The sequence below is a fragment of the Corythoichthys intestinalis genome, chromosome 19 (assembly GCF_030265065.1).
Source record: "Corythoichthys intestinalis isolate RoL2023-P3 chromosome 19, ASM3026506v1, whole genome shotgun sequence".
Lineage (NCBI taxonomy): Eukaryota > Metazoa > Chordata > Actinopteri > Syngnathiformes > Syngnathidae > Corythoichthys > Corythoichthys intestinalis.
Window position 1 is genome coordinate 24468566 of NC_080413.1, and position 25825 is coordinate 24494390.

Consider the following 25825-nt stretch of genomic DNA (forward strand, 5'->3'; position numbering starts at 1 on the left):
ATGTTGAATGTATATATCCGTCTTGTGTCTTATCTTTCCATTACAACAATAATTCACAGAAAAATATGGCATATTTTACAGATGGTTTGAATTGCGATTACGATTAATTAGCTTTTAAGCTGTAATTAACTCGATAAAAAATTTTAATCGTTTGACAGCCCTAGATTTTAGTTGACATTTTTCAAATCATTTGTAATTTAGGAAGCTTTGATTAATGAAGGTAACTTTAGATTTTACATTTTAACAGTCTATGTTGCGAATGGCGTTACAGAGCAAAATAGAAATGTGTTAAAAAGCATGATCACATCATTAGTTTAGATCACCCTTGACTAGATTTGAAATACAACCCCAATTCCAATAAAGTTAGGACGTTGTGTTAAATATAAATAAAAACAGAATACCGTATTTTTCGCACTAAAAGTCGCAGTGTTTTTTGTTTTTATAGTTTGGCTGGGGGTGCGCCTTATACTTTGGAGCGACTTATGTGTGAAATTATCAACACATTATATCATTTCCCATGTTATTGTCACTCTAAACCGCAAGAGGGCGCTTAAGACCTGTTTCTCAATATTGGCAGTAACTTATAAATACAAATAAAAACAACTGAAAAGGACTAAACAAAATTGCACTGAAAAGAAAATGTAACGTTAGCATACGGTAGACTTATCAAGCCTGATGTTCTCTATTCTATGTTTATTTTAAAGTGCCTTTCAAGATAAAATCAAACACCAAGTAGGCATGTTATCAAATAAATTTCCCCCAGAAATGCGACTTATGCTCCGGTGCGACTTATTGTCCAAAAAAATGTGGTACAATGATTTGTGAATCATGTTAAACCTACATTAAATTGGATACACTACAAAGACTAGATGTTTAATGTCCAAATGGATTAATAACATTTATTTTAGTAAACAATCAATAACGTATAATTTTATGGCTGCAAAAAGTAGATTTGACGATCAATTGCAAATCTAATGGTCACTGCCAGCACTCAGTTAAAAATAATTAGCATGTTACAATGTTCCCACAGAGTTGACCACACAGGATAGAATGTAATGCCAATTCAGGGGGAAATTTCCCAGAAAATTTGGGTAAAAAAAGATCTAACTCCAAGAATATCAGAACATTTCTTTTTTCAATTTTTCAATTTTAAAATTTAAAGCAACTTTTTAACCTTTCAGTTTGGTTGATTTTAGTGATGCCAGTGGACAAAAGCGGTAGTTTTTTGCCTTAAGGAAGACTGCGCTTCACCTCTGTGAAGTTGGCCCCCCTATCAGACGCAAACTTATATAAAAATGATGTCAATCGTTTGTGCTACGTTTGTGCTGTAAAGAGTTTTGTTCGTGCTCCTATCGTTTTTGAGATATTTACAATTCTTCTATAGGTCAATCTTAGGCCTGCGAGTGACGTCATCACTCGAAATTAATATCTCAATATCTGTAAAACGACAGCAGGAAAAACGAAAAGTATTACAGAGCAAACGAAGCATAAACGATTGACACAATAATAGCCATTTTTAATCAAAATGGGTGGCTGGTTGACCTCAGATTGACCTCTAAAAGAATTGTATATATCTCAAAATAGATAGCAGCTCAAATGAAAATTTTTACAGCACAAACAACCACAAACGTAGCACAAACTATTGACATCATTTTTATATAAATTTGTGTCTGATGTGGGGCCAACTTCACAGAGGTCTGCGTTTCCCATTAGGACCAGTGCACACCCGAACTGTGTCGTAAAATCATCAATAAATAAAAAATCAATCACCTGGTCGCCTGCAGATGGATTAAATAACATTTCTGTTTCCAGCAGCTGTGTGAAGGACGAATAGTAATACGGAAATGAATCCAGTTGTGGCTAAACAATAGCATATGGTGGTTAGCAACCGTGTGGCTTGGTGTGGCTAAACCCCCCACCTCACCCGACCTCGTCAGCACTGACGTGTTCGGTTGAGGGAAGGGGGGCGTCATGCCCGCGACTGCAAAGCGGGCCAATGTTTATTCTGTATATCCTGGTAGCCTCTCTCTTTTCCTCCTCAGACAAAACTTTTTGTCTCTTGTGGCTCTGCCATCTTTGCAGCATTCGCGCAAAAGCGTTCGCATCGACTTCTGTCTTTATAATGAATGAGGAAAGCAGGAAGTGACGTATGCTGTAAAGCAGTCAGCACATTTGTAGGGTTTTTTTTGTGTGGCAGGGTTCATGCCACTCTCCTCAAAGTTAATAAGTGCTGGTGAAAGCGATACAGACCCCCTCAAGATATAAAACAGGTGTCATTCAACTAATTGTCAGTCAACATATTATGACAAATGTCATGAAAATATTTTATAAAGGTTGAAAGATTAGCTAGTATTGCTTTAAGGAATTAAAACCTACCAGAAAAAAGCAATGCTTTTTAAAAGACACTTTATCAACGTTTGTGAAATTTAAACTTTAAGACTTTAAGAACCCGTGAAAGGCCTGTACCAAATCAAGAAAGCAACAAACTTAAGATGTAAACAAATACAGGTATATGCTAGCTCAGTAGCAAACTAAGATTTTTATATAGAAGGTGATATTGACATATTTGTCTTTTAACCCGTGAAGCAAGGATATGTTTTGTTTGTCCTGTTGCTAAAAAGCTCTAGTGGAGTTTACAATTATGCCCATAATATTTTACTACTGTTTATGGAATGTGTCGCAAATGCTAGCATTCATGACACTGGAGTGATAAGCAGTGACTCAACATCACAAACAAACAGATGGAAGATGTCATGGGTGTAGTCCCTTCGAGCTGTACCGTGTCACGTGTCCGACAATGCCTTGTTTACCGTGTCTGGCCCTAGCATGTTGATGCAGATGGATGATGGGTAATGCAGTCACCTCAGTCTGTACCATGTTGATCCTCCTGGACCGTAGTGCTTTGACGCAGTTGTAGATGTCCACGACGCCTTCCCTCTCTGCCATGTCTAACATGATGTCGATGACTATGAAGCAGCCTGTGCGTCCTGCCCCGGCACTGCACGCAGACATCAAAGAATAAGGTAAATCTTTATGTGAATAGATAACTGATGCATGGGTTGACATGTGAACGTGCGTGCGTTTCTTCATACCTGCAATGGACCACAATAGGTCCAGCAGAGGGTGGATTGGAGATTTTAACCCGACGGATGAAGGAAAGCAGCCCCGTGGCATGATATGGAACCCCGTGATCGGGCCAGCCTGTGAAGTGGAACTGTTTGACTTCCCGCACTTCATTGAAACCACGCTGAGGAGAAAGAAAGTAGAAAAGAACACAACACGTTAAATTCATCGTCTATAATTTGTAACTTTACTTAACACTATGAAGTGATTAAAAACGAGGCCCAGTACTACCGTATTGGCCCGAATATAAGACTGTGTTTTTTGCATTGAAATAAGACTGAAAAAGTGGGAGTCGTCTTATATTCGGGGCCTAGACATTATACCCATTCACGATGCTAGATATCATTGAAGCGAATGCTGAACTTGAGGAGTAATGTTCTGTCATGACAGATATCAGCTACTCTCAAGTTTAATCAGTTTGCATTATTTTATTGCAATGTTTTTCCTTATTCAGATTTGTTTCAAGACTACAGTTACAATTAGACCTCACTTTGATGGTTAATGCAGTTATTGCAGTTTTGTTGTTTTATCACAATAGATTGGTTTATTTACATTTTGAAAAACCAGAAGCCATTCATTTACGAATGTGATTGCACTTTTGTTTACAAATTTAAATGTTCAGATATTAACATTTGAATGAGGCAAAATAACATGCTTTTTCTCTCAAATATATTGTTACAATTATTTGTTTCAGATGTACTGAAATTATTTTCTGTAAAAAAATTATCTGGTGTTCAAAAAGTCTTTTTTTCAAACTTGAGTCCTGAAAAAGAGGGGGTCGTCTCATAATCAGGGCCGTCTTATATTCGGGCCAATACGGTATTTGGGGATAAAAGTCATTTGATTAATGCAAAAATGAGATAATGACTTCTTACCCTTTCCAACGTAAATGTGCGGACCACATATTCAGCAAGCGGCTCCACTTCGACGAAAGTCACTTTGAAGTCACCGTAAACCTCTGCATCATCTGGCCAGTACTTGTAGCACTTAACCTGTATATGTATAAAAAAAAAAAAAAAAAAAAAAAACAAAAAAAACACTGTATAATTATGTACTGGATATTTTTTTTTTAATAAAAATTGTTTGGTCCTTTACTCTTAACAGCCTCACTGTGGTGATTCGGCATCTCTGGAGCTTTTATATAATTGCTATAATTATTGTTTAACTAGGGTTACTGTGATTAATTTCTCAAAATGTGTCCCATAACAATTTAGTACCGTTTTAGCTACATATAATCAGCTAGCTATTACCTAATATTTGGAAGAACTGTGAAGAGAAAGAACAACGTACCCTTCCAACCTCAACCAGATTGGTCACCATGACAATACAGGCTGACTGTTCCTGCCACACCATCCTCCAGAAGTCATACACAGTCTCATGAACAGGCCCTAGAAAAACAAATAACACTTTTCGGACTACAATAGGCTATGAAAATGCATTTATTACAAATAATCACTTTTCTAATTAGCTTGCACTCGATATGGGAGAGCCTTCCCAGTTGAAATGGACTGGATGTCTACTAGTGACAAACTAATTTTAATTCTAAACTGAAGGATGAAAAGAGTCACGTGATTGGACGTCTATTATTGTTAATGGCACTGAAAGAGTTAATATTGTTAGTTTGGCTCACCTTGAGTAGCAATGTAGTGGCTTGGTCTTTGATAACCCTGAAAAAGAAAAAAGGGGGTGATGTAACAATTGAAAATTATTTCCAATTGCATTTAATTTCGACAGCATTTTTGCATAAAACACCATCTTCCAGATTTTGCACATCTGGGGTGCGCATTACGTCCATTGCGATCGACGAGTCGATCAAAACTCTAATGTGGGTAGCTCACTGCATCAAAATAAAATAAATGAATAAATAAATAAATAGATAAATAAAATGCACATAGTTAATCAAGTTGTGTGAGCAACATAACCTCATGTTATTCACACTACACAATAAACTATGTACTAGGGCTGCAGCTATTGAATATTTTAGTATTTGATTAATCGATGAACTACTAATAATTAGTTCGAGTAATCGAGTAATCAGATAAGGAACATGAAAAAATCAAAATACCTGTGGTGAGCCTCAAACGGTACAAAAAATAAAAAATAAAAAAATGAGCATCTAAGTACAACAAAAGAAAATTGGCTAAGTCGCATAGCAAATGTCTGCTAGTTGAAAAGCTAAAAAATGCTAAGGGTTTTTTTTTTTTTACAATGCTCTTAAAAAAATGGTTCAAACACACATTCCCACAAAAACGGCTAAATTTTACCTATAAACTAAATTTCGATGCATGAATGCATAAAAAAAAAAAATTGCTCAAAGAAAAACATGTTGTTCTTAACAGGGAGCAGCTGGATTCAGCCATGTGAAATAAGTTATGTCATACTCACTGTTGCCAATAGAGGGCAGTGTATCCACCCCAAATCAATAAAACTAAATGCAAACCCTTCAAAACAAACTATTACAACGCCACTTTAATTAAACGAATACTCGAAGCAGCAAAATTTAATCCGAATTAGGGCTGTCAAACGATTAAAATTTTTAATCGAGTTAATCACAGCTTAAAAATTAATTAATCGTAATTAATCGCAATTCAAACCATCTATAAAATATGCCATATTTTCCTGTAAATTATTGTTGGAATGGAAAGATAAGACACAAGATGGATATATACATTCAACATACTGTACATAAGTACTGTATTTGTTTATTATAACAATAAATCCACAAGATGGCATTAACATTCTTTCTGTTAAAGGGATCCACGGATAGAAGGACTTGTAGTTCTTAAAGGATACATGTTAGTACAAGTTATAGTAATTTTATATAGGAAAACCCCTTTTAATGTTTTCGTTTTAATAAAATTTGTAAAATTTTCAATAAAAAAATAAACTAGTAGCTCGCCATTGTTGATGTCGCCAAGCGGTGACGTCACATCGGGCTTACTGCCGTCCTTCCACAGTGTCTTTAACTATGTAAGGTAGTGATTGAAATACACCACAAGGTGTCAATGGCGAGTTTTAAATTACATAGAAATCAAGCCAATGAGTGTGTTTTGTCCCTCGACTGACGCCATAGTTCCCTGTTTACTGGTCCATCCACGTCATTTGAGTGCTGGCTTCACAACGTACGAGACCTCTGATAGTTTGTATATTGTGACTAAATATTGCCATTCAGTGTATTTGCTGAGCTAAACGAATTGTTTGAATAGAGTTTGACCAAAGTCTGAGTAAGTTTTATGTGCATTTTGCATAGCTATTTTGATTGGGAATGCCAGTTCTTTTGCATTGTTGTTTAACTGTGTGAGAATAGGGCTTCCTTAATACAGTTTGAAGCGCTTTTCTTTTTGTGAACATTTTTTTTTAAGAGATAGGAATATTATTTTTGTTGTGCTTTCACTAAATGATACTTGTCTTTGTTTTGAAGGAGTTGCCGAAGCTTATGCCAATAAACGGCACGGTCCAATGAACGCCTGTGTCACTTGCCTTTCTCTGCCTCTTAGCTCTCAATGTGCAAAAAACTGCATCATTGTAATCTGTTTGAGGCAATGCATGAGCAGGTCATTCCGCATCTAATATTTTAACGTGATTAATTAAGAAAAAAATACCGCCCGTTAACGCAATAATTTGACAGCACTAATTTGAATATTTTTTTCTAATCGAATTACTCGAGTTAATTGATTAATTGTTGCAGCACTATTATATACATTGAAAAATAAATAAGGTAGATTGCGGGAAGTTGTCTCCTTGAAAAGTAGATCTTGGAGCAAATAAAAACAATGAGCACCTCTGCAGTACATCAATGATTGCACATTTTGTCCCGGGGTGAAATAATTTTAAACAACCCTTTAAGCAAAAAAAAAATAAATAAAACCACACAAGCAGAATTAAAATTTCACATTGTAACTGACAAAACTACCACAAAACCTCATTTTTACCATTCAAATTTGAGACGATATGAGCAAGACTTGGTTGTTATGTGATGAAAATTGTGACAACGATGTAATTTTAGTGTCAAATTCTACTTCCTGACCTTTTGTGAAACCAAAGCAATACCCCAAAATGATGAAAGGTGTCACCTTTACAACTGTCATGTGTGCATTTGGCAATGACAATAAGTTTATGTCATATCCAAAGGGCACGAAACAAAAAGGGGAGTAGACAAGCACATTGACAGCAGTGCAAAGTGAAGGAAGAAAAACATATAGCGCGAGATGAGGTGAAATCGCTCATGCAGCTATATCACAAAAAGTGTGGACAGAGCCTGGCCTTGAGCATTTAACGATTGCTTGGTGTACCAACGGATGTAAAACGGGTGTTGAGTTTGAAGAGCATGAATGAAAGATACCACAGTGATACTTACATCCCTGTACAGCCAAATCTACAGGCCAAGCCACAGGCAGAAAGAACGAGTGGGAGAAAGAAAGAAGGAAAGAAAGAGAGCACAATAATGTCAGTGAGCGTCAACCAGAAACAGAAAAGTTGCATTGATGTGACATGTGTATGGACACAACATGCAAAAAAGCAAACATACGTACACACAAATTAAAACTACAATGAAACTAGATAGAGGACAAATCCTGTCGTAAAAGCTAATGATTTACGATTCAATTCACTTATGAAAATTAACAAGATTTTTTTTTCCTTTTAGCTCATTTAGAGAATCCTTAGATCACTATATCAGGAAGTGCACAACGTAATACTTCTAGTTCACTGTAGTGTGTAATGACCAGCAAGCAAACTAATGACAAAAGACTTCATAAAAACAAAGCAAAAACAAAAAACAAAAATTGTTGGAAAGGTGACTGCAGATGATGATGGAAACTAAAAAGATGACGTTTGACAAATGGAAAAATGAATGGAATAAATGCTCTGAAAGTAATCATTTCGGGTCCAATGCGGATAATCCTTTAATGAAAATAGTCTGCTTGAAATCATTTTCCCCAGGGCGTAGGTTTGGTCTCAACATTGGTAGGGATGATATTACCGTAATGCACATAATGCAAACAATGATCCAAATATAGGACGGCTAGATTGACTTGTTGTTCCTCGTGGAGGCTGGCCTGACCACAGTAGTTTTGCAGGTAGGCAAGTTTAATGTCATGCTAACTCTGATGCAGGCCGGACTTTCAGTTGCAAAATTAGTGGTGTTTCCCCCACTTCCACATTGACGTCTTTTCACATGTGGCTGCTGCTGGCCAAAAAACAACAACCTTTTAATATCCCTCCTCTCCGAAGGGGTGGGGGAGGCGGCATGTAGTCGACATGAATCTGTTGGGGCTGTGTGAATATTTGTCTGTGTCTTTGTGGCGGAATGGGGGGGGCTTCAACTCATCAGCCAACTAAACGTTCATTTGAGGGGGGGGGGGGGGGGGGGGAATGGACCACCACATTCAGCAAGTGAAAAGGGATAAATGTAAGTCTGAATATAATGAAAATAATTCACTTAATAATGATAGGGTTTAAGCTATGATTATAATATATGAGAAGACAATCTAAATTACCTAACTGAACTGAACTGAAAAGTTGGTAGTGTTATGTCCCTACCGTCCCTATGCAAACCTATGCCCTTGCATTTTCCTCTATAAAGTTCACAACTAGCATTGTATCTTACATCGACAAACATACTGGCACAATAGGAGGCGTCATTACATTTTCAAAAACAATCTGATTTTAGCTAAATCAATTATTGCCAGAATTATTGCCAGATGGAAGTACCATGTATCATGAGCTGCAGATTACATGGTAACATAGACTTCATAATGATATTGACGGGTCAGATTCGATATTCAGTGCGCCACGCCTTCAAGTAGGTGGCCATCCCACAATCCGCTTCAGTTATTCGCAGTCGGTCGCAGCGACACATGCAGCGATCCAACGCCGGATTTATGTTGAAAAATTACGAAAACTGTACCGCACACAAACAGGAAGGATTGTCTCAGGAGTGATTTGTTCGAGCATTCAATTATTATCATTTTCGTACCATGCATGCATTTTGAAACAGTGTAAAAAAAAAAAAAAAAAAAAAAAAACAATGGGAGAAATTAGCCGCTACCGCATTGGCATTATATGTCGCAATATTTACGTAAAATAAATGCTATCTGCAGTTTTTTGCTTTTAACCAAGAATTAAGACTGTTTACGTCCATATCTAAAAATAATTCAGGGATTTAAGAATTTATTCACAAGAATTTTCAGCGGAAAAGCTCTGTTTACATATGGGGGCCGCCACATTGACTGACAGACTACCATCGTACTTCGACATATTTACGTAAAATAAATGCCGACTGCACTTTTTTTTTCTCCTTTTATATCCATATCGATAAAGAATTCAGGGATTTACGGATTTATTCACATTAATTTTCAACGTAAAAAGCTCTTTGTCTCTGATTCCACTTGGTCAGCTTAGGCTGCCACGCCAACTATGCAGGCCCCCTATTATTCGGCCCCTTGCCCTGTGTCCCGCAATATCATTATGAAGTCTGTCATGGTAATTTAGTTTATTTTCCTGTGGCAGCGCAAAATTAGTCAACCCCCCAGCCAAAAAAAAAACAAAAAACATTCCAAACTATAAAGATGAATCAGACACAAAACCACTTACGAGCGATGCGAAATGAATGTGGTGGGATGCGTGAAAATGGAGCAATGGATGACTTGGAGATGTGATTAAAGGTATAGAGGCCTGACATACGAGCGAGGGAGTGTGGTTTCGTTGGTTTCGTTGGGAGCCAATAGTAGCATTCGGCGCGTTTCCACTTACATCGATGTAGTTGGCGTTGATGTAGTCGGAGGAAGGGTCATCTTCAATGGGCTGGAGAATAACCCTTGAATGATCATCTGAAGAAAGAGACAGAAATGTAGTTTGGAAAGGAAAGGGAACAGAAGAAAAAAAAGACAGTAAGATGGATGAAGCAAAACAATCGATAATATTTCTATTGGGTCTGTCTGTATCTTCGTTTCTCCATTTAATTCTCCTGGAAGTGTAAAGGTTATGCGACATCAATGAAAAAATGTTGGCTTGAAAAAATATGTAATTGCTTACATGCTATAATGTTGCCGTAACGGTTCTTGGTGCGGTTTTGCTCCTTCTTTGCCACGTCCCAAGTTGCTGACTGGCCTTCAAAAAAGCTCTGTATCACCAACAACAAACGCAAAAACAGAGAAAACGTCAAATGTTACTAATCCCAAATCCCTAAGTAATGCTTGCAAAGGACTTGATTAAAAAACTATAAAATACAACAGCAATAATTTTCATAGTCTAAATGGAATACTGTCAATGTAAAATTTCAACCAGTTGTTTATTTGATATTAGTTTGCACTACAAAAACCAAAACCCAACTAACAATAAAATCAGCTTGTTTTATTATTATTATCTTTTTTTATTAATCTGTCCTGTTCAGCTGCTTAGACACAGAGAATAGGAATGTGAGTGTCCTTATGGTCTGAACAGTTAATGTATCACCTGGGAGTTTGATATATTCCCATTGTGGTTGTTTAAGAGGTAATGGGGAGACAGAGAGGAAGGAAGCAGACAGAAGAGGAGAAGAACAAACAACAACAAGAAATACAATTTTACATGACTCCATGTGTGTGTGTGTGTGTGTGGGGGGGGTGATAACAGAGGAGAAAGAGGAGGGGAGGCAAGTCAAAGGGGACGTGATTAGGCGGGGTGGAGCGTACACAAATAAAGTGAGGTGTGCAACACAGTATTATGTAAATCACATGTAAGTGCGAATATGTTGACGTCCTCTTCCAGTGTTTTTCAACCTTTTCTGAGTCACGGCACGTATTCACACAGGAAAAAATCTCGCGGCACACCACAAACCAAAAATGTTCCAAAATTAAATTCTGTGCACTATATTTAATTAATAATTTCTCAATATTTATACTTACTCAGTGTGAAAATTTAGCCTGTTTAGATGAACACAAAGCCGATATCCTGACAAGAATATTCTCAGTGTTAATGCTTTTATTTTTTCATAGCAGTTTGGCTTGAAAAGCTGAGAATGATCAGACGGGAGTTTTAGCAATGTCTTTAGAATAGAATAGAATAGAATAGAATAGAATAGAATAGAATAGCCCTTTATTGTCATTATTCAGTTGTACAATCAAATTGTGGAGCATCTCCCTTTACAGTGCAGGATAAGTTGAATTCTCAAAGTGACTTGCAAGTACTATATAAGAGTATAAAATCTAAAAAATATATAAAATGTGCATGGGATAGTCCTATGTTTAGGCAGTGCAAATAATCAAGTGAAGTAGCAGCAGTTGACAGTGAAGGCATTGAATATTGCACGTTAATATATTGCATGTAAGTAAGTATTTGCACATAAGATATGTGTGAAAAGAAGTGAAGTTACAGCAGTTGACAGTGAAGGCATTAAATATTGCACGTTAATATTGAGTTATTATATATATTATTTATGGCTGTCAAACGATTAAATTTTTTAATCGAGTTAATCACAGCTTAAAAATTAATTAATCGTAATTAATCACAATTCAAACCATCTATAAAATATGCCATATTGTTCTGTAAATTATTGTTGGAATGAAAAGATAAGACAAGACGGATATATACATTCAACATACTGTACATAAGTACTGTATTTGTTTATGATAACAATAAATCAACAAGATGGTATTAAGATTATTAACATTCTGTTACAGCGATCCATGGATAGAAATACTTGTAGTTCTTAAAAGATAAATGTTAGTACAAGTTATAGAAATTTTATATTAAAACCCCTCTTAATGTTTTCATTTTGAAAAAATAAACTAGTAGCTCGCCATTGTTGATGTCAATAATTACACAATGCTCATGGTGCTGAAACCCATAAAATCAGTCGCACCCAACCCAAGCGCCAGCAGAGGGCGACAAAACACAAAAAAAACACAAGTAACAAGTGGACATTACACTGTGCTGTCATTTTAATCTGTTTGAGCGTGGCATGCTCAAACAGTTAAATGCTGAAATATTTTAACGTGATTAATTAAAAAAATTAATTACCGCCCGTTAACGCGATAATTTTAACAGCCCTACTAAAATCTTCACTGATCATTATTGTGACATTATTGTTGTTTACCTTTATAGTTTTTCTCAAAAAGTTGCCTGTTTCTCTGTATTTTCACGAAGGCGAACAAAATAGTCCATCGACTTGTCTGAAGCGACGGCTTTTGCGTTTGAAGATGATAAGCTTGCTAGGCACAATGGCGCGGTTGGCTAGCTGCTCGCGTCGCTTTCAAGAACTGCTTGCATTTCTAGCCATCAGCCACCTTGCCGTCCTCGACAATGTGTTGGAAAAAAACGGGGAGTATCGAGGGTCATCACATATGGATAAAATGGAAAGGACACTTTCGTGTGTATCGACTAGGAGTGGGAACCTCTTGGTACCTCACAATACGATACGGTTTGCGATACAAAGCTCACGATAACGATGATCTGACGATACAACGATTATTGATACAATGGTCAGGAAATCATTCTAGGATATTCTAAAAACCACTAATAAACAGAAAAACAAGCTTCTGCTGTGAATTGGAATGAGTTTATCACTAGTAGACGTCCAATCCATTTGAACTGGGAGGGTGGCAGCGAATGAACATTCGCTCATTCGCTGCCATACCTCCCACTTAAAACGGATTGAACGTCTATGGCCGTCAGTAGCAGCCAATGCCAGGCAATGAGGTAATTTTGGGCCATTTAAGGTCATTTACCTGTTGATTTTCAGTTACTTCCTGTTGATTTGGGGGTATTTTATGGGTCACTTCCTGTTCATTTTCTGTTACAGACCTGGGAATTACCCAAATGAATAGGCAGTGACTCAACAGGAAATGACCTGGAAATGCCCTAAAATGAACAGCAAGTCACCTATAAATGCCATGAAAAACTGTTAGGATGACTGTGAATGCTATGGTTTCGAATAAACGAACGTTCCCAGTCTAAATGGATTGGGTGTCAAGCACCGTCAAGGCAGCCTTAGAGTTAACTGAGACACTATAATGGTGGAAGATTTTGGTAGCAACTTGTTGGTTCCTTTTTTTGTTTTTTTTTTTGTTTGTTTGTTTTTTTTAGACATTGACACATTTTTAAAATGATATCTCAATTCTTGCAGGAGCATATCGATAACCTTTTGGCATACAAGGTATGACGATATATCACCATTTCGATACTTTGTCAGACCCCTAATATCGGCACTCGACGAGTCTAATCAAACGATGTACAGTAGGCGTGCTAGTGTCCACAATGTCGCGGATAGCAAGGTGGCTGATGACTAAAAATCCAAGCAGTTCTTGAACGCAACACGAGCAATACCCTGCTCATCTGCACACGACCGCAACTTTCTACCTACTCCTTCATTTCAATGGCGTACCGCAAGAAACACGTCACTTCCGATCATAATATTCATGACATTAGCTAAGTAGGGACAAGCCACCATTTGTCCCTAATAGGAAATGAATGGAAATTGTGTACGAAGGTGATGTTTACAAAGCTAAATCTACCAATTCTCTCCGAAAATGATGTGCCTGGTGCCAAATTGACTGGCAAAGATGTGGAAGAACATAAAAATGTTCAGTTAAAAACACGAAAAAAAACGAGCCGACCTAAGCATAGCTTTAGTTTTTTTATGGACGCGACTGACAATGACATTCTCCTGTTTCAACAAGCTATTCTTTACCATCAGCCCTGTCTTTCTTATATATCCTCTGGTTGTCCTACGTCTCTTACCGTTCTTGGGGGTAATTTAGTTAGCTTTGTGTAGCGATCGCAAATGCTACAGCCAACGAACACTTTTAATTTTTTCATTGATAACACATCTTAATTTTATAATTTATTTACACTTCCCCCTTACTAAAGTTGTTTATATATATATAAAAATATAAAAATGGCTTACCTCTTTGTCCTCTGAAAGACCATGCCAACCCAACAAAATGTTTACTGCATATGAAATGTGAATGGATTCACCGAGTTGGTGTTAAAGTCCGCGTAAGTTGATTCGGTCTTCACATTTTTTCATCCAGAGTTTTTGGGTTTCCGGAAACGTATGAAGAAAACATCCTTCATGTGTCGTAATGTCTAGAGTCGTTTCTACAAGTTCCAAAAAAAGCAATGCGTGATCGGCATGTTCGTTTTTGAAAGATTACCAGCGAAAAGTAGCACAAAATACGTTGTGTCTATGCGAGGGCGGGTCTATAATGTCGCACTTCGACTTTACCTCCGCTTTACGATGTGACGTCACGGTCTAAAAATAGCCTGCGTGCGGTACGTCATTGTAACTCCGCCTGACGACGTAAAAAAAATTCTCGTGGCACACCAGACGAACTCTCAAGGCACACTGTTTGGAAAAACACTGTCCAATTCTATGCTACCTGATCGCTAGTCCTGGCACAGATGGTCTGTTTACATGAGTGTGTCTAATAGCACCCTCAGCTTTTTTTTTTTTTTTACTGAAAAAATCCTTTGTTAAAGAAAAATTGCCATCCATCGATTATACATATTTTAAGAAATCTAACCAAACTAGAGCACCAACTACATTTCCTATTGACTTACTTCATATTCCTCCTTAAAGCCATAGCTGTCTGACGTCTTCATCAAATTGATGTGCTGAAGGAGGTCGGCCACTCTGATGGCTGGGTGGAGCTGTCCAGTCTGATAAGGAGATTCCGTGCCTTCGCAGTGATAGCGGGGGACATCCAGGAGCCTGCTGTTCTCTGCAGCCGACGCACTGTGGTTTTCGTCTGTGCGGGGGAGGAAATTATTTCAAGTTCAGACCGGCAGAATGATTCATAAAATTATCATGATAATAACTTAAGATAAAATCATATCAATAACTTGCTTTTCTCAAAGAGCTGCATTTGGATACCTACCTGTGATTGGAACTACATGTCCAAGCAGCAGGAAAAAAAGGAGAGTAAAACGTCAGACAGTGGAATGAGTTGGATTCACCCAAAGTTTTTAAAGAGATGCACATCATGAATGAAGTTGTCCCAGACTGATGGCCAATGGGAAATGTCAAACAAAAGCCAATTTCTTTTCTTTTCTTGCTTTTTATTTAATTTTACAATCTTATAGGATCCCTGTGGTTTATTTGATGATCTAAATTACGATTGTGCAGCCTGCAATCTATCGACTGGCTTTGTAGCTGCAATTAAATCGCTCAAAGTCCAATTCGGAAGCTTATTGTTAATTGAAAATATATTCAATTACAGGGGAGGAAAGCACACAATGTGTTTTGATCACCAGAGGCTTACACTTGTGTACTGTCGGGGATTTTCCTGATTGACGCAGCGGATAATGTTGACGCTCGGGGTTGCCACACAACTGACTGTTTTGTCTTCGCAACTACATATTAACTGACACTACATATTGCATCTACCCGATGCTCTTCTTAGCTGCGAGGACGTGTTAGCTCATTAATGGCTGCTAAGATTTGTTATTACCCTCGTCAGGCCAATTAACGCTAAACATGACCTGACAGCGTCTTTTAATTCCTTACTTCCTCGCTACTCCCTCCTATTCTTTGACGTGATTGGTCGGGACACAGTGGAACAACATCTTTCAGTCTGAATTAAAGGTTAAGCAACACTTGAGCAACAGAGTTTGGTTGCTTGTTGAGGTTTTAGAGTCCTTAAGGGCATGTTTCAACCGATTGTGTCGCGCTGACAACTCCGCAGTAACCCAAAGCATGAGAACATCTCTGAGTACAATTGGATCTAGTCTTTGGCAAAAACTATTGCTTTCGTGAGTCCAGAGTAAATATCACAGATGCATGATAATCAAGCTGGCCAGTATAGACAACATTTTTCTTCTGAAGCATCAGTGTCTATTGCTTTGTGGGCAGGGAATTAGATGCCTCTCAAAACCAGTCGAAAGACTGGAATTAATGAGATCTCCAAGGGGCGGTTGGGGGTATGTAATTACACTGACTATCCAAATGCTCAGTGGGAAAGAGAAAGCATTCCAGAGATTGAGAACGATTGAAGTAACGGTAAACACGGTCTGCTAGGTTTAAGAAGTAACTTTTCACAAACGCAATAATATAACTTGTCATATTTAAATATCTTGCCCCACAGGCAATGTTTATTTTGCTGTGCTTTTTATGCGGCAGATTGGAACTTTCTGTTATTCCTTAGGCTTACATGAGCCTATTTAATCAAGCTAAACTCACCACCCATGCAGAGATAGATGCCAGAGGTACAACAAACAAGAGACTCCAGGATGTGATGGAGGCGTTTTTAAATGAGAATTCTTTTTCACTTCAAGCCAGGGCTGAATGATGCACAAGAACATACAAGACAAGGGCTCATTGAAGATGATGATGACGGGTGATTACTATGGCCTATTTGTAGGGGGTAAGTGATGTCATATATTCAACCAATTGGGGGTCTCACCTAACACAGCAGTGGGGACCAGCGGATCGTTGGGCGCTGCAGGGAGGAAGCAACGTGAGGAAATGTTTGCGTTTTCACACTGGGGCAAATGAGCAAATTTTGCCCTACATTTGCATAGGTTTCAATCTTTTAGGCACTTGAATTAAAATTAATTAACGTTTTAAAATTCATAACATTGATCCAGTGTTATTCTGACATAAAACCTTAAAACTGAAAAAACACAAAAATGCAAGATTAACGCCAGGTTTTTATGTTTTGTTACTCTTATGCATCATGCAAGTTATTATTAAGAATAAATTAACGTACATCTGTTGTTGTGATTGTGTGAGTCCATGAAGGTCACCGCCATGGGGTCTTCTGCGTGCAGAGTGCTCTGGTCGGCGTAGCTGCGGTCCATGGCGTTCACCATATGTGTCATTTCCTGGCGGGTGGTTCCAATGGCGTCCTTACGCTTCTTAGCAAGCTTCCTGTCAGGGGGTGAAAAGACAATCCAGTCAGGTCAGATTCAAACACAGCTGACAAAATTGGCACCAGCTGGCCTGCAAGCCACTGTTTTACTTTGTACAATAAAAATGCATGAAATAAACCATATTTCCTCATACTGTGGCTTGGGGCATATTATGATTTACTTAACTACATAAAAACACAGATTTTCATTTTTCCGATGCAGACAAAACAGCTATTACAGTACTGACAGAACTATTTTAGACAATCAAAGGACAGTATCTTAGGCTGCGGCTACATTAGGACGGATAAAGGCCTTAAACGTTCAAATGATTATACGGCATGTCGGCTACACAAAGTCTATTGTCCGGATATTTTCTTACATGGGCTAGAGAGCAAGCTAATTCGTTAAACGGCGGATATCCTGTCTAGTGTAGCCGCCGGCTACCTGTGTAAAATCGGAGCCATTGGAAATGATGTCATGGGGCGCGCAGTCACCATTTTTTTTGTGGGGCAATGCGGCATCGTGATCAATATAGGCGAATGGTATAGATGTGGCTTTCCTCCTCCTCCTTTTTTTTTTTTTTTTTTTTTTTTTTAACAACTAAAAGAGCTTTTAAATTTTATGCTTAAATAGTTCCGGAAAAGACATCGAACAAAGATTACAAATGATCATTTACTGGCTCAGAAGTAACCCACTTGAACGATGATGAGGTTGCTCCAAATGTAGGCATCCCTTGCAGGAGCATTTATGAACGCACCTTAAACGTAGTGCGGACAGGTATAGAGCTGCCTACTTATCACACATTGGCTACCCACTGTAGTATGTGTGCCAATGGACCATATAGGCTTTAATGGATCGAGGAATTTCGTGTCTCTCAGATCAAATATCAAATAATGAAGGATAAGGCGACAGATTTAAATGGCACAGTAACGAATGTGTGCCTATTTTCTTAGCTACATTTGACTTATTTTATCAGTACAGTATCTGTGTTTATGTGGCGCAACTCTGACTAATACAAAATTTATCACACTATGGCGGGATTCGCAAGGGGTGCCATCTTTTGTATTTTTACATTATATTCTTCAGTATCAGATGTCTAAAAAATGTGCGATTTGAATTCTTCAATACTTGGACAAACAATATTTTACATTAAGGTTGTTCATACTAGGTGTTGTCTTTTGCTTTAAGCTCGCAACTCAATTCGTCTATTCTAGTGTAGCATTTTCCACTTGAGGAAAGCACATTTAGCTATTTTTTGTACGCCACAATTTAAGGAAATACAGAGCACCAAGTATTTTAGTCTAGCTGTGGGCTGCAGGCGGCTGTTTCAAGATGCAAAGGATAAGGAGTAGAAAATAGGAGAAGAAGAAAATAGAGGAAAAGAAACAGGCAAGGATGGCAGATGTTGAGTACTGTATGCCAAATGTACTGTAAGGCTGAACTACAGGAGCAAAGGGAACATGGGCTAGAAGAAATAACTTTTGACCTCTAGTTAGTCAAAGAAAAAGCCCTAAGTGAAGAATATAGTTTTAATGCCGAGATAAAGTGAAACATTTCTTTTTCTGACAGTGGCTGTTTGAAAACTCCCAATATAACACAGCAGCAAGGATTGCATTTAAAGACACAATATTGATCATAAGAGCTTTGTTCACGGTAAGGCCATATATAGTAGAGCAATATGAAAGGAAAACCTCAGGAGCGATGCATCTTAGTCAGACACCTTAAGATTTTTCTCCACAACATTGAAATAAAGAAGTGTTTGAGAAAGCGCTGGAAAAAAAAGTTATCATGAAAGTGTTTCCCGCAGATGAAAAACCACTGTGTTTTCTCAGGAGGTCCAGTCCAATACAAGTAAAAATGAGACTTTAGAGGACTTAAGCATGACAACGCATGCAGGAAAGTTCTGTACCCAGAGCCATTGTTACGTATCAGTTCAGACAACTTACATCCCAAATACTTGAGAATAATTGTATTTTTTTTGCCGATACAGTGACAGTAGAAATTGTACCCGCTTCATTTTTATAACTGATGATTCAAAAGCATTAGCTCTTTGAAGGTTTTTGAAAAAAAAAAAAAAAAGTTTGTTAGTTGTCAGACTGATACACTTTTATGGCTCTTAACTCCTCCCTGTATAGACGGGCGGGAAGCATGCTGTTTTTATTTCTCACACTTTTTTTGTTACCTTTTTTCCCATCAAAGTACATCAACGCCACTGCTTAGGCCACAGACACAAAAGACACACCCATATAGCCACACCTACTAAACTGACCAAGTGACACAAAAACGCCTGATTGATAGGAAATAGATTATAAGAGAAACACAGAGGATAGAGATTTTCCACCTATTTTGAACAGTATATTTAAATCAGGGCAAGACAGAGAAGCGGACTGTGACCATAACTAGATCATAAAAACAAAACACAAAAAAAAAACTATTGCATTGGAAATTAATGGATTTTAGCAGAGTACTCCACTTTAAATTTGAAAGAGAAAAAAAGTGCCTTTGCCTAGTGGGCCAAGTGTGTCAGTCGTGTAAACAAAGAAAGACTTCAGACTATTTCTAATGGCAAAAAACGACCTTGATTTATATCATTTTATAAAAATCATTAATAGATTTGATGGTAAACAAAGTTCCACACCCATTTTATTTATTTTTTTGGTGACATCCATGCTGAGATTGTAAACAAAATCTGAAATTTATTAACAATAACTCAGTAGTTGAGAAGTTTTTTTTTTTTCCATTTACAAGCCTACTTGTGATTTTTTTCTTGAGTAATTTTGCACCACTGAATAAGGTTGCCACAGATACTTAACACATTTTACTAAACTAGTCTGAAAATAATTATTAATTACAAATAAAGAATACATGTTTAGCTACCTTAACCAGTGATGAATATATTGTCAGGGAGAAGAATTGAATAAATGCCTTCTCAGTGAACACATCAGACTTGTGTTCACACATACCTGCAGTGTACCTGTTGTGAGTAGATTAAGATGCTTTTCAATTCATATATATATATATATATATATATATATATATATATATATATATATATATATATATATATATATATATACATATATATATATATATATATGTTCTTAAGTGTTATGTAATGTGGTACTTGATTTCTGTCTTTTTTTCTAAATCATCAAATAGTGTTTTACAATAAGTACTATAAGTAAATATTAAAAATTAAGAAATTACTTTCTTCCCAACATTTCAATGAACAACGACAACAACAAAAAAAACAAAACAGATTTTGATCAGGCATCTGTGTGGGCAACTGTGGCCACCGCTGACTGATGGTAGGACCCCAGAAGGACCCTGCAGCAGCATCAAGGCAGACCAATACAGGCTTAGGCTTGCCTATTTTGTATATATTGTAAGATTTTTTAAAATATTGTGTGAAAGAATATACAATGTTGCTTCGAATGATCCTTACACTCCAAACATAACTCATAGCGTTAGCGTAGCAGTCGCGTTAGCATTAGCATGGCGAGCATCCTCTTATATCCTCACTTGTTTCCATCTCGTCGTGACGTCTTGGTGGGTTTAATTATTTGAAAATAATGTACAGTACTTGCTGAGCAGTGTTGATTTCGTCAATGATGACGACGACGAAAATATTTCGTCAATGAACACTTTTTCATGACTATGACGAGACGATAACGGGCTAAAATTGTGTTTTGGGAGACTAAAACATAACGAGACGAATGCCTGTTTTTTTTCTTACGAGACGAGATCGAGATGAAAATGCGCAATAGTTTCCATCACATGTTCACAATGTGTGACATTTTAGGTGTAGTTAGCCTGCATCGGAGCAGTGTCTGGTTTTGTCACTCATCTGTCGTGGCAGTGTCCTTTCAAGTCTCCCTATTGCTTGTTTTGAGACACACACGGTAAGATTTGTTTTCTTATCGTGGCAAGAGAGCATATTCAATGTTGCTTAAGCCTTCAAAGGTCTGTGCTGAGTGATCATCACACACTAAATGTAACTCGTTCACGTCAGCATTAGGCTAATGCTAATGCCGAGCGTCCTCTTAAACTCTGACAACTTTTTATACTTAAAGTTTGTGGTGTCCGGGTGGGTATAATTCATTGAAATTAATGTACTGTTTTCCAGCTGAGTGAGTGTGTATTGTTATCAAGTTGGCGTTATCCTTGTAGATAGACGCTACAGTATGTGCCCACTGTCAATATTAATTCAAAATAGTTGGAAACCTTTATTTTTACAGACGAAAACATCTTTAGCCCAAGTCGCCTAAAAATGGACAAAGAGAAACAGATTTTAAATGACTAAAATATGACTAAGACCAATAAGTATTATCGTCCAAAAGACTAAGACGAAAATTAAAACTGTTGCCAAAAACAACGCTGTTGCTGAGAGTGTGTATAATCTTAAAGAAGAAGTGCTGCGTTCAATGGTTTGGTAGCACTAGACCGAATGAATCCTTTATTTCTCAGGTCATCATTGTAAATTTGAAGCTGTTGAAGCAATTTAAAAAAAAATGCCATTCATAATCTACATGCTTAAAAAAAGTATCGGGCTCAAATATCAGCTTTGGATATTGGCAATCGGCTGAACATTTTTTTTAGATACCGGTATCCGCATCGGCATTTGAAAATCCCATCTTGTTCGACCTCTACTGTATACTAGGGCTGTCAAAATTATCGCGTTAACGGGCGTTAATTTTTTTTTTTTAATTAATCACGTTAAAATATTTGACGCAATTAACCCACATGCCCTGCTCAAACAGATTAAAATGACAGCAGTGTCATATCCACTTGTTACTTGTGTTTTTTGTCTCCCTCTGCTGGCGCTTTGGTGGGACTGATTTTATGGGTTGACATCGACAATGGCGAGCTACTAGTTTATTTTTTGATTGAAAATTTTCACAAATTTTATTAAAACGAAAACATTAAGAGGGGTTTTAATATAAACATTTCTATAACTTGTACTAACATTTATCTTTTGAGAACTACAAGTCTTTCCATCCATGGATCGCTTGAACAGAATGTTAATGTTAATACCATCTTGTTGATTTATTGTTATAATAAACAAATACAGTACTTATGTACAGTATGTTGAATGTATATATCCGTCTTGTGTCTTATCTTTCCATTCCAACAATAATTTACAGAAACATATGGCATATTTCATAGATGGTTTGAATTGCGATTAATTACGATTAATTAATTTTAAAGCTGTGATTAACTCGATTAAAAATGTTAATCGTTTAACAGCCCTACTATATACACAACTCACTTTCACTTTGGAGACATTATAACTAGTATTTGACACTTCAAAACATTTCAAAATACCTTGAACGATCAAGATAATTATGTTCATGTTTTTGTTAACTTGTGACATATTAAAAAAATATTTAGTTTGATGAGATAACCTTTTGGTCACAGCCAGAGAGAGAGAGTTTGAAACGGAGAAAACAAGTAGTATCGATAAGAGGAACCACCGCTCTAGCAAAAGAAAAGGCCTCCCACAAAAAACGGCGCAGTGGTTGAGATCCACAGCCAGCAAAGATGCTCGAGTGTCCATGATACCTGTGACTTGATGAGCAGATGGATGGTCACATGACTACATGCACACAAAGAGCTACAAGTCACAAGTGCAGCATTCTTTTTTCAAATAACACGCTCAGGCCCGTGTGGTCCCACTTTGGCCTGCTTTGTAGACAGCTTGAGCCCTTTAGCAAGACGTCTGCTTCAGAGCCACTTTGGAGCATGTAGAGGACACCGGGGCTGAGGGCAATTCACATTCAGTTCAGTCCTTTTTGACTACATTTCTAGTGGGTTTGCACATGTGATGCTATTTTCCCATTCATTCATTGCAGCCAAATACAGTGTGCAAAACATTTGAATGCAGAAAGAGCTGGCATGACTGAGGCGGCAGTGAATTGTCCCCCACCCTGGCAGGGCGTCAATGAGGATGGCTTTGGCTGGTTGGTCAGAGCTGGAAATGTGTGTTTCGTCTTGAAAAAAGTATACTGCATCTTTAAAAAAATAACAACATCTAGCCACTAATTAGCCCAGTAAGAGATCAGCAGCTGGACACAGCTGATTGTTGGCTCACTTTGTTTACTTACAGGTAATAAGAGTATGAATAGTAGGTCCTCCTGGGGTTGAGAGCCAATCAGAAAGCAAAGAGACATAATGGTCATGAATATGCAAATGAGGACAATACTGTCCTGTCCCAACCAGCAACAACATAAACAGAAGAAAGCACCTTTGGGTCATGCAAAAAGAATTGTTTTCAACACTAAGAGCCGTATCTTTTTCAAAAATTTCAGGTTCAAAGCTGACAGCAAATTATGAAAAAAAAAAAATAAATGCAACTACAACTCATAGCAATAAACTCAATATAAGCTGCTAAATTTATTTTCAATTTTTTCCCCCCCACTAAAACCATCCTTGCAATATTGTTAATGGCCATTAACCATCTTCCAGATGACAGTCGGAGTTGATGTCTAACAAGTATTAGCTTTGCCATCTCGCCCCACTATTTTAAAGATGCAGTATTGCTCAAAGTTGTAAAACAGGTTTGGTGACAATGGATATTGATCTCCCCAAAGATTCTCTACCAAGAAACAGTAGTCAAGATTTGATCAACGTTCTCATAGAAAAATGCAATTAACCCGCCCTGTTGTGAACATCAACCTTAAACATTTTATTTCACGACTTGTGTATTTAACTTCTTTCAAGTTTTTTTGAGCTACGCTACAGTTCAGTTGCACTACAGAGCAAGTGCAAGTCTCTGCACAAGACTGAAATAGTAAACAACCCATCTTCAAAAGGTATGAGGGTGTTGGACCTTTTTACCTCAAACTATCTTCAAAAACTTAATCCTCAAAGGGGACATGTGGTTTTTATGTGAAGGTTATCAGGCTGCGGTGGCTAAAATGGATGTCTGCTTTTAAAGAGATGAGTGTGCTGTGAAGTACTTGCCACTATGTTCTACAATGGGTTACGTAGTTTGTGTAAACTCAGCATAAACTGTTTAGGAAAATAGGGACGACATCTACCAGTCCATTTACTTTACTGTCTGTCATCAGGTGAGCTGAAGCTGAGCCCAACTGAATTTGGACAAGAGGCAGGGTTCAGCCTGAACTCATCACCAGCCAATCACATGATGTGAAATATTTTTTCTTAAAGGGGAAGTTCAGAATTTTTGACATTAGGCTTAATCTTCAAGTTAGTGGGGGTTTAATTACCATAATTTTTGCACTATAAGGCACAACTGACTATAAGCTGCCACCCACCAAATTTGTCATGAAAACGAGATTTGTTCATAGATGAGCCACACTGGACTATAAACTGCAGCTATCCTCACTGTATTATGGGATATTTACACAAAAATATATTAACCGGTAACACTTTATTTGACAGCGGCATCATACGATTGTCATAAGACCAAATGAACCACCATGAAGCTTTGAACCAATTGGCTGCAAAGCTTTATTGCTTCAAGAAGCTTCATTTGGCCATCACTGCTCCCTTGGAGGGAGACAGTCAACCTCTGCTGCCACCTGCTGTCAACACTGTTGTTGTCCAACATGCCTCTAAGCATGCATTGTAGCACTACAGATGTAAATAACTATCAAAATTCATGTTCTGTGCGAATTATTTCTTCAGGTACTGTTGCAGTTGTTTCATTAATTGCTAGTTATGGTATTTGGTAACACATTATTTGACAGTGGCGCCATTTGACTGTCATTAGACAATCATAATTTTGACATGAAAAAGTCACGAGCATTAATGAATGCTTATAACAGACGTCATTAAGTGTTATCTTTGAATTGATGTAAAAGATCCGAGTTGGACATAAATGGAGTTTGTAACATAATTTGCCAGATGACACTTAATGACATTTGTCATAAGCATTCAGTAATGCCCATGACAATGTCATGTCACATTTATGACGGCCTTATGACGCCACTATCAAATAAAGTCTTACATATTAACCCAAATCTATCAACAAATAAGCCGCACTGGACTATAAGCCCCAGGATTCAAAATGAAGGAAAAAGTAAGGGCTTATAGTCTGAAAATTACGGTAGTCGGAGGAGTTGATTTCAACAAATTCTCTGCAGTTTGTTAGTTATTTGTTAGTTTCAGGGCTCTGGAGTGGCTAAGCTAGTGTGAGTAAATGGTGCCTGCTTAGCATGCCAATAAAAAACGACATTAACAGATCTAACGTTGTCAAATAAATTTGAAATGCAGATCATTGTTTGAAATACCCATGCGGCCAAAACAATGTCACACCAAACTGCCATAATTCATTTCATTCTGCAGGACTATTTTTTTAGACGTGTAAAGTGACCACAATAGAGAGGAGTGCTTCGGCCACTCATGCTCAGCCTGATGGGGAGTCCCTTTTGTTCCCACAAAGGAATCGGCGGTGAAAAAAAACAATGTGATATCACTCTGCCCCGCTAGCCTAGACCGCCTTTTCCCTGCGGAGCTGCTGGATTACAAATGTTGCTGTTCATTCTACAATTATTGACATGCAATGGTAAGTTTTAATCATTTTAACCTGAAAACACAGCCAAAACTATTTATTGCTTGGGTCATCTGTGATTCTCATGTGTGCATATATTGTTTTTTGTTGGTATGCTTAACAAGCACCATTGACTCGCGCTATCTTAGCCACTACAGAGCCTTGTAACTGACAAACCAACTGCATGGAATTTGTTGAAATCGACTCCACAGACACATTAAACCCACGCTAAATCAAAGATTTATGTCAAAAATTCCGAACTTCCCCTAAGAAAACAAGCCTGTGGTTAACAGTACAGTGGTACCACTACATACAAAGTTAATTCATTCCAGGACCTTGTTTGTAAGTCGAAATGGT

At 37.6% G+C, this 25825-nt stretch overlaps 1 protein-coding gene across 19 annotated transcripts in view; it reads right to left on the reverse strand.

The window, feature by feature from the left end:
• ptprk (protein tyrosine phosphatase receptor type K) overlaps positions 1-25825 on the reverse strand; it is a 169177-nt gene that overhangs the window by 10503 nt on the left and 132849 nt on the right. For 5 of the 19 annotated variants that reach the window (XM_057822731.1, XM_057822734.1, XM_057822730.1 and 2 more), the window contains 11 exons: positions 23058-23087; positions 16812-16972; positions 14665-14852; positions 10159-10258; positions 9808-9953; positions 7481-7498; positions 4754-4790; positions 4414-4511; positions 3999-4115; positions 3093-3247; positions 2863-2998 (listed from right to left, as the gene is read on the reverse strand). In XM_057822731.1, the coding sequence (XP_057678714.1) occupies positions 2863-2998; positions 3093-3247; positions 3999-4115; positions 4414-4511; positions 4754-4790; positions 7481-7498; positions 9808-9953; positions 10159-10258; positions 14665-14852; positions 16812-16972; positions 23058-23087 (1186 nt within the window). Of the gene's footprint in view, positions 1-2862; positions 2999-3092; positions 3248-3998; positions 4116-4413; positions 4512-4753; positions 4791-7480; positions 7499-9807; positions 9954-10158; positions 10259-14664; positions 14853-14981; positions 14994-16505; positions 16542-16811; positions 16973-23057; positions 23088-25825 lie in introns of all 19 variants that reach the window. The other 14 variants (XM_057822737.1, XM_057822741.1, XM_057822738.1 and 11 more) reach the window with 10 other exon arrangements.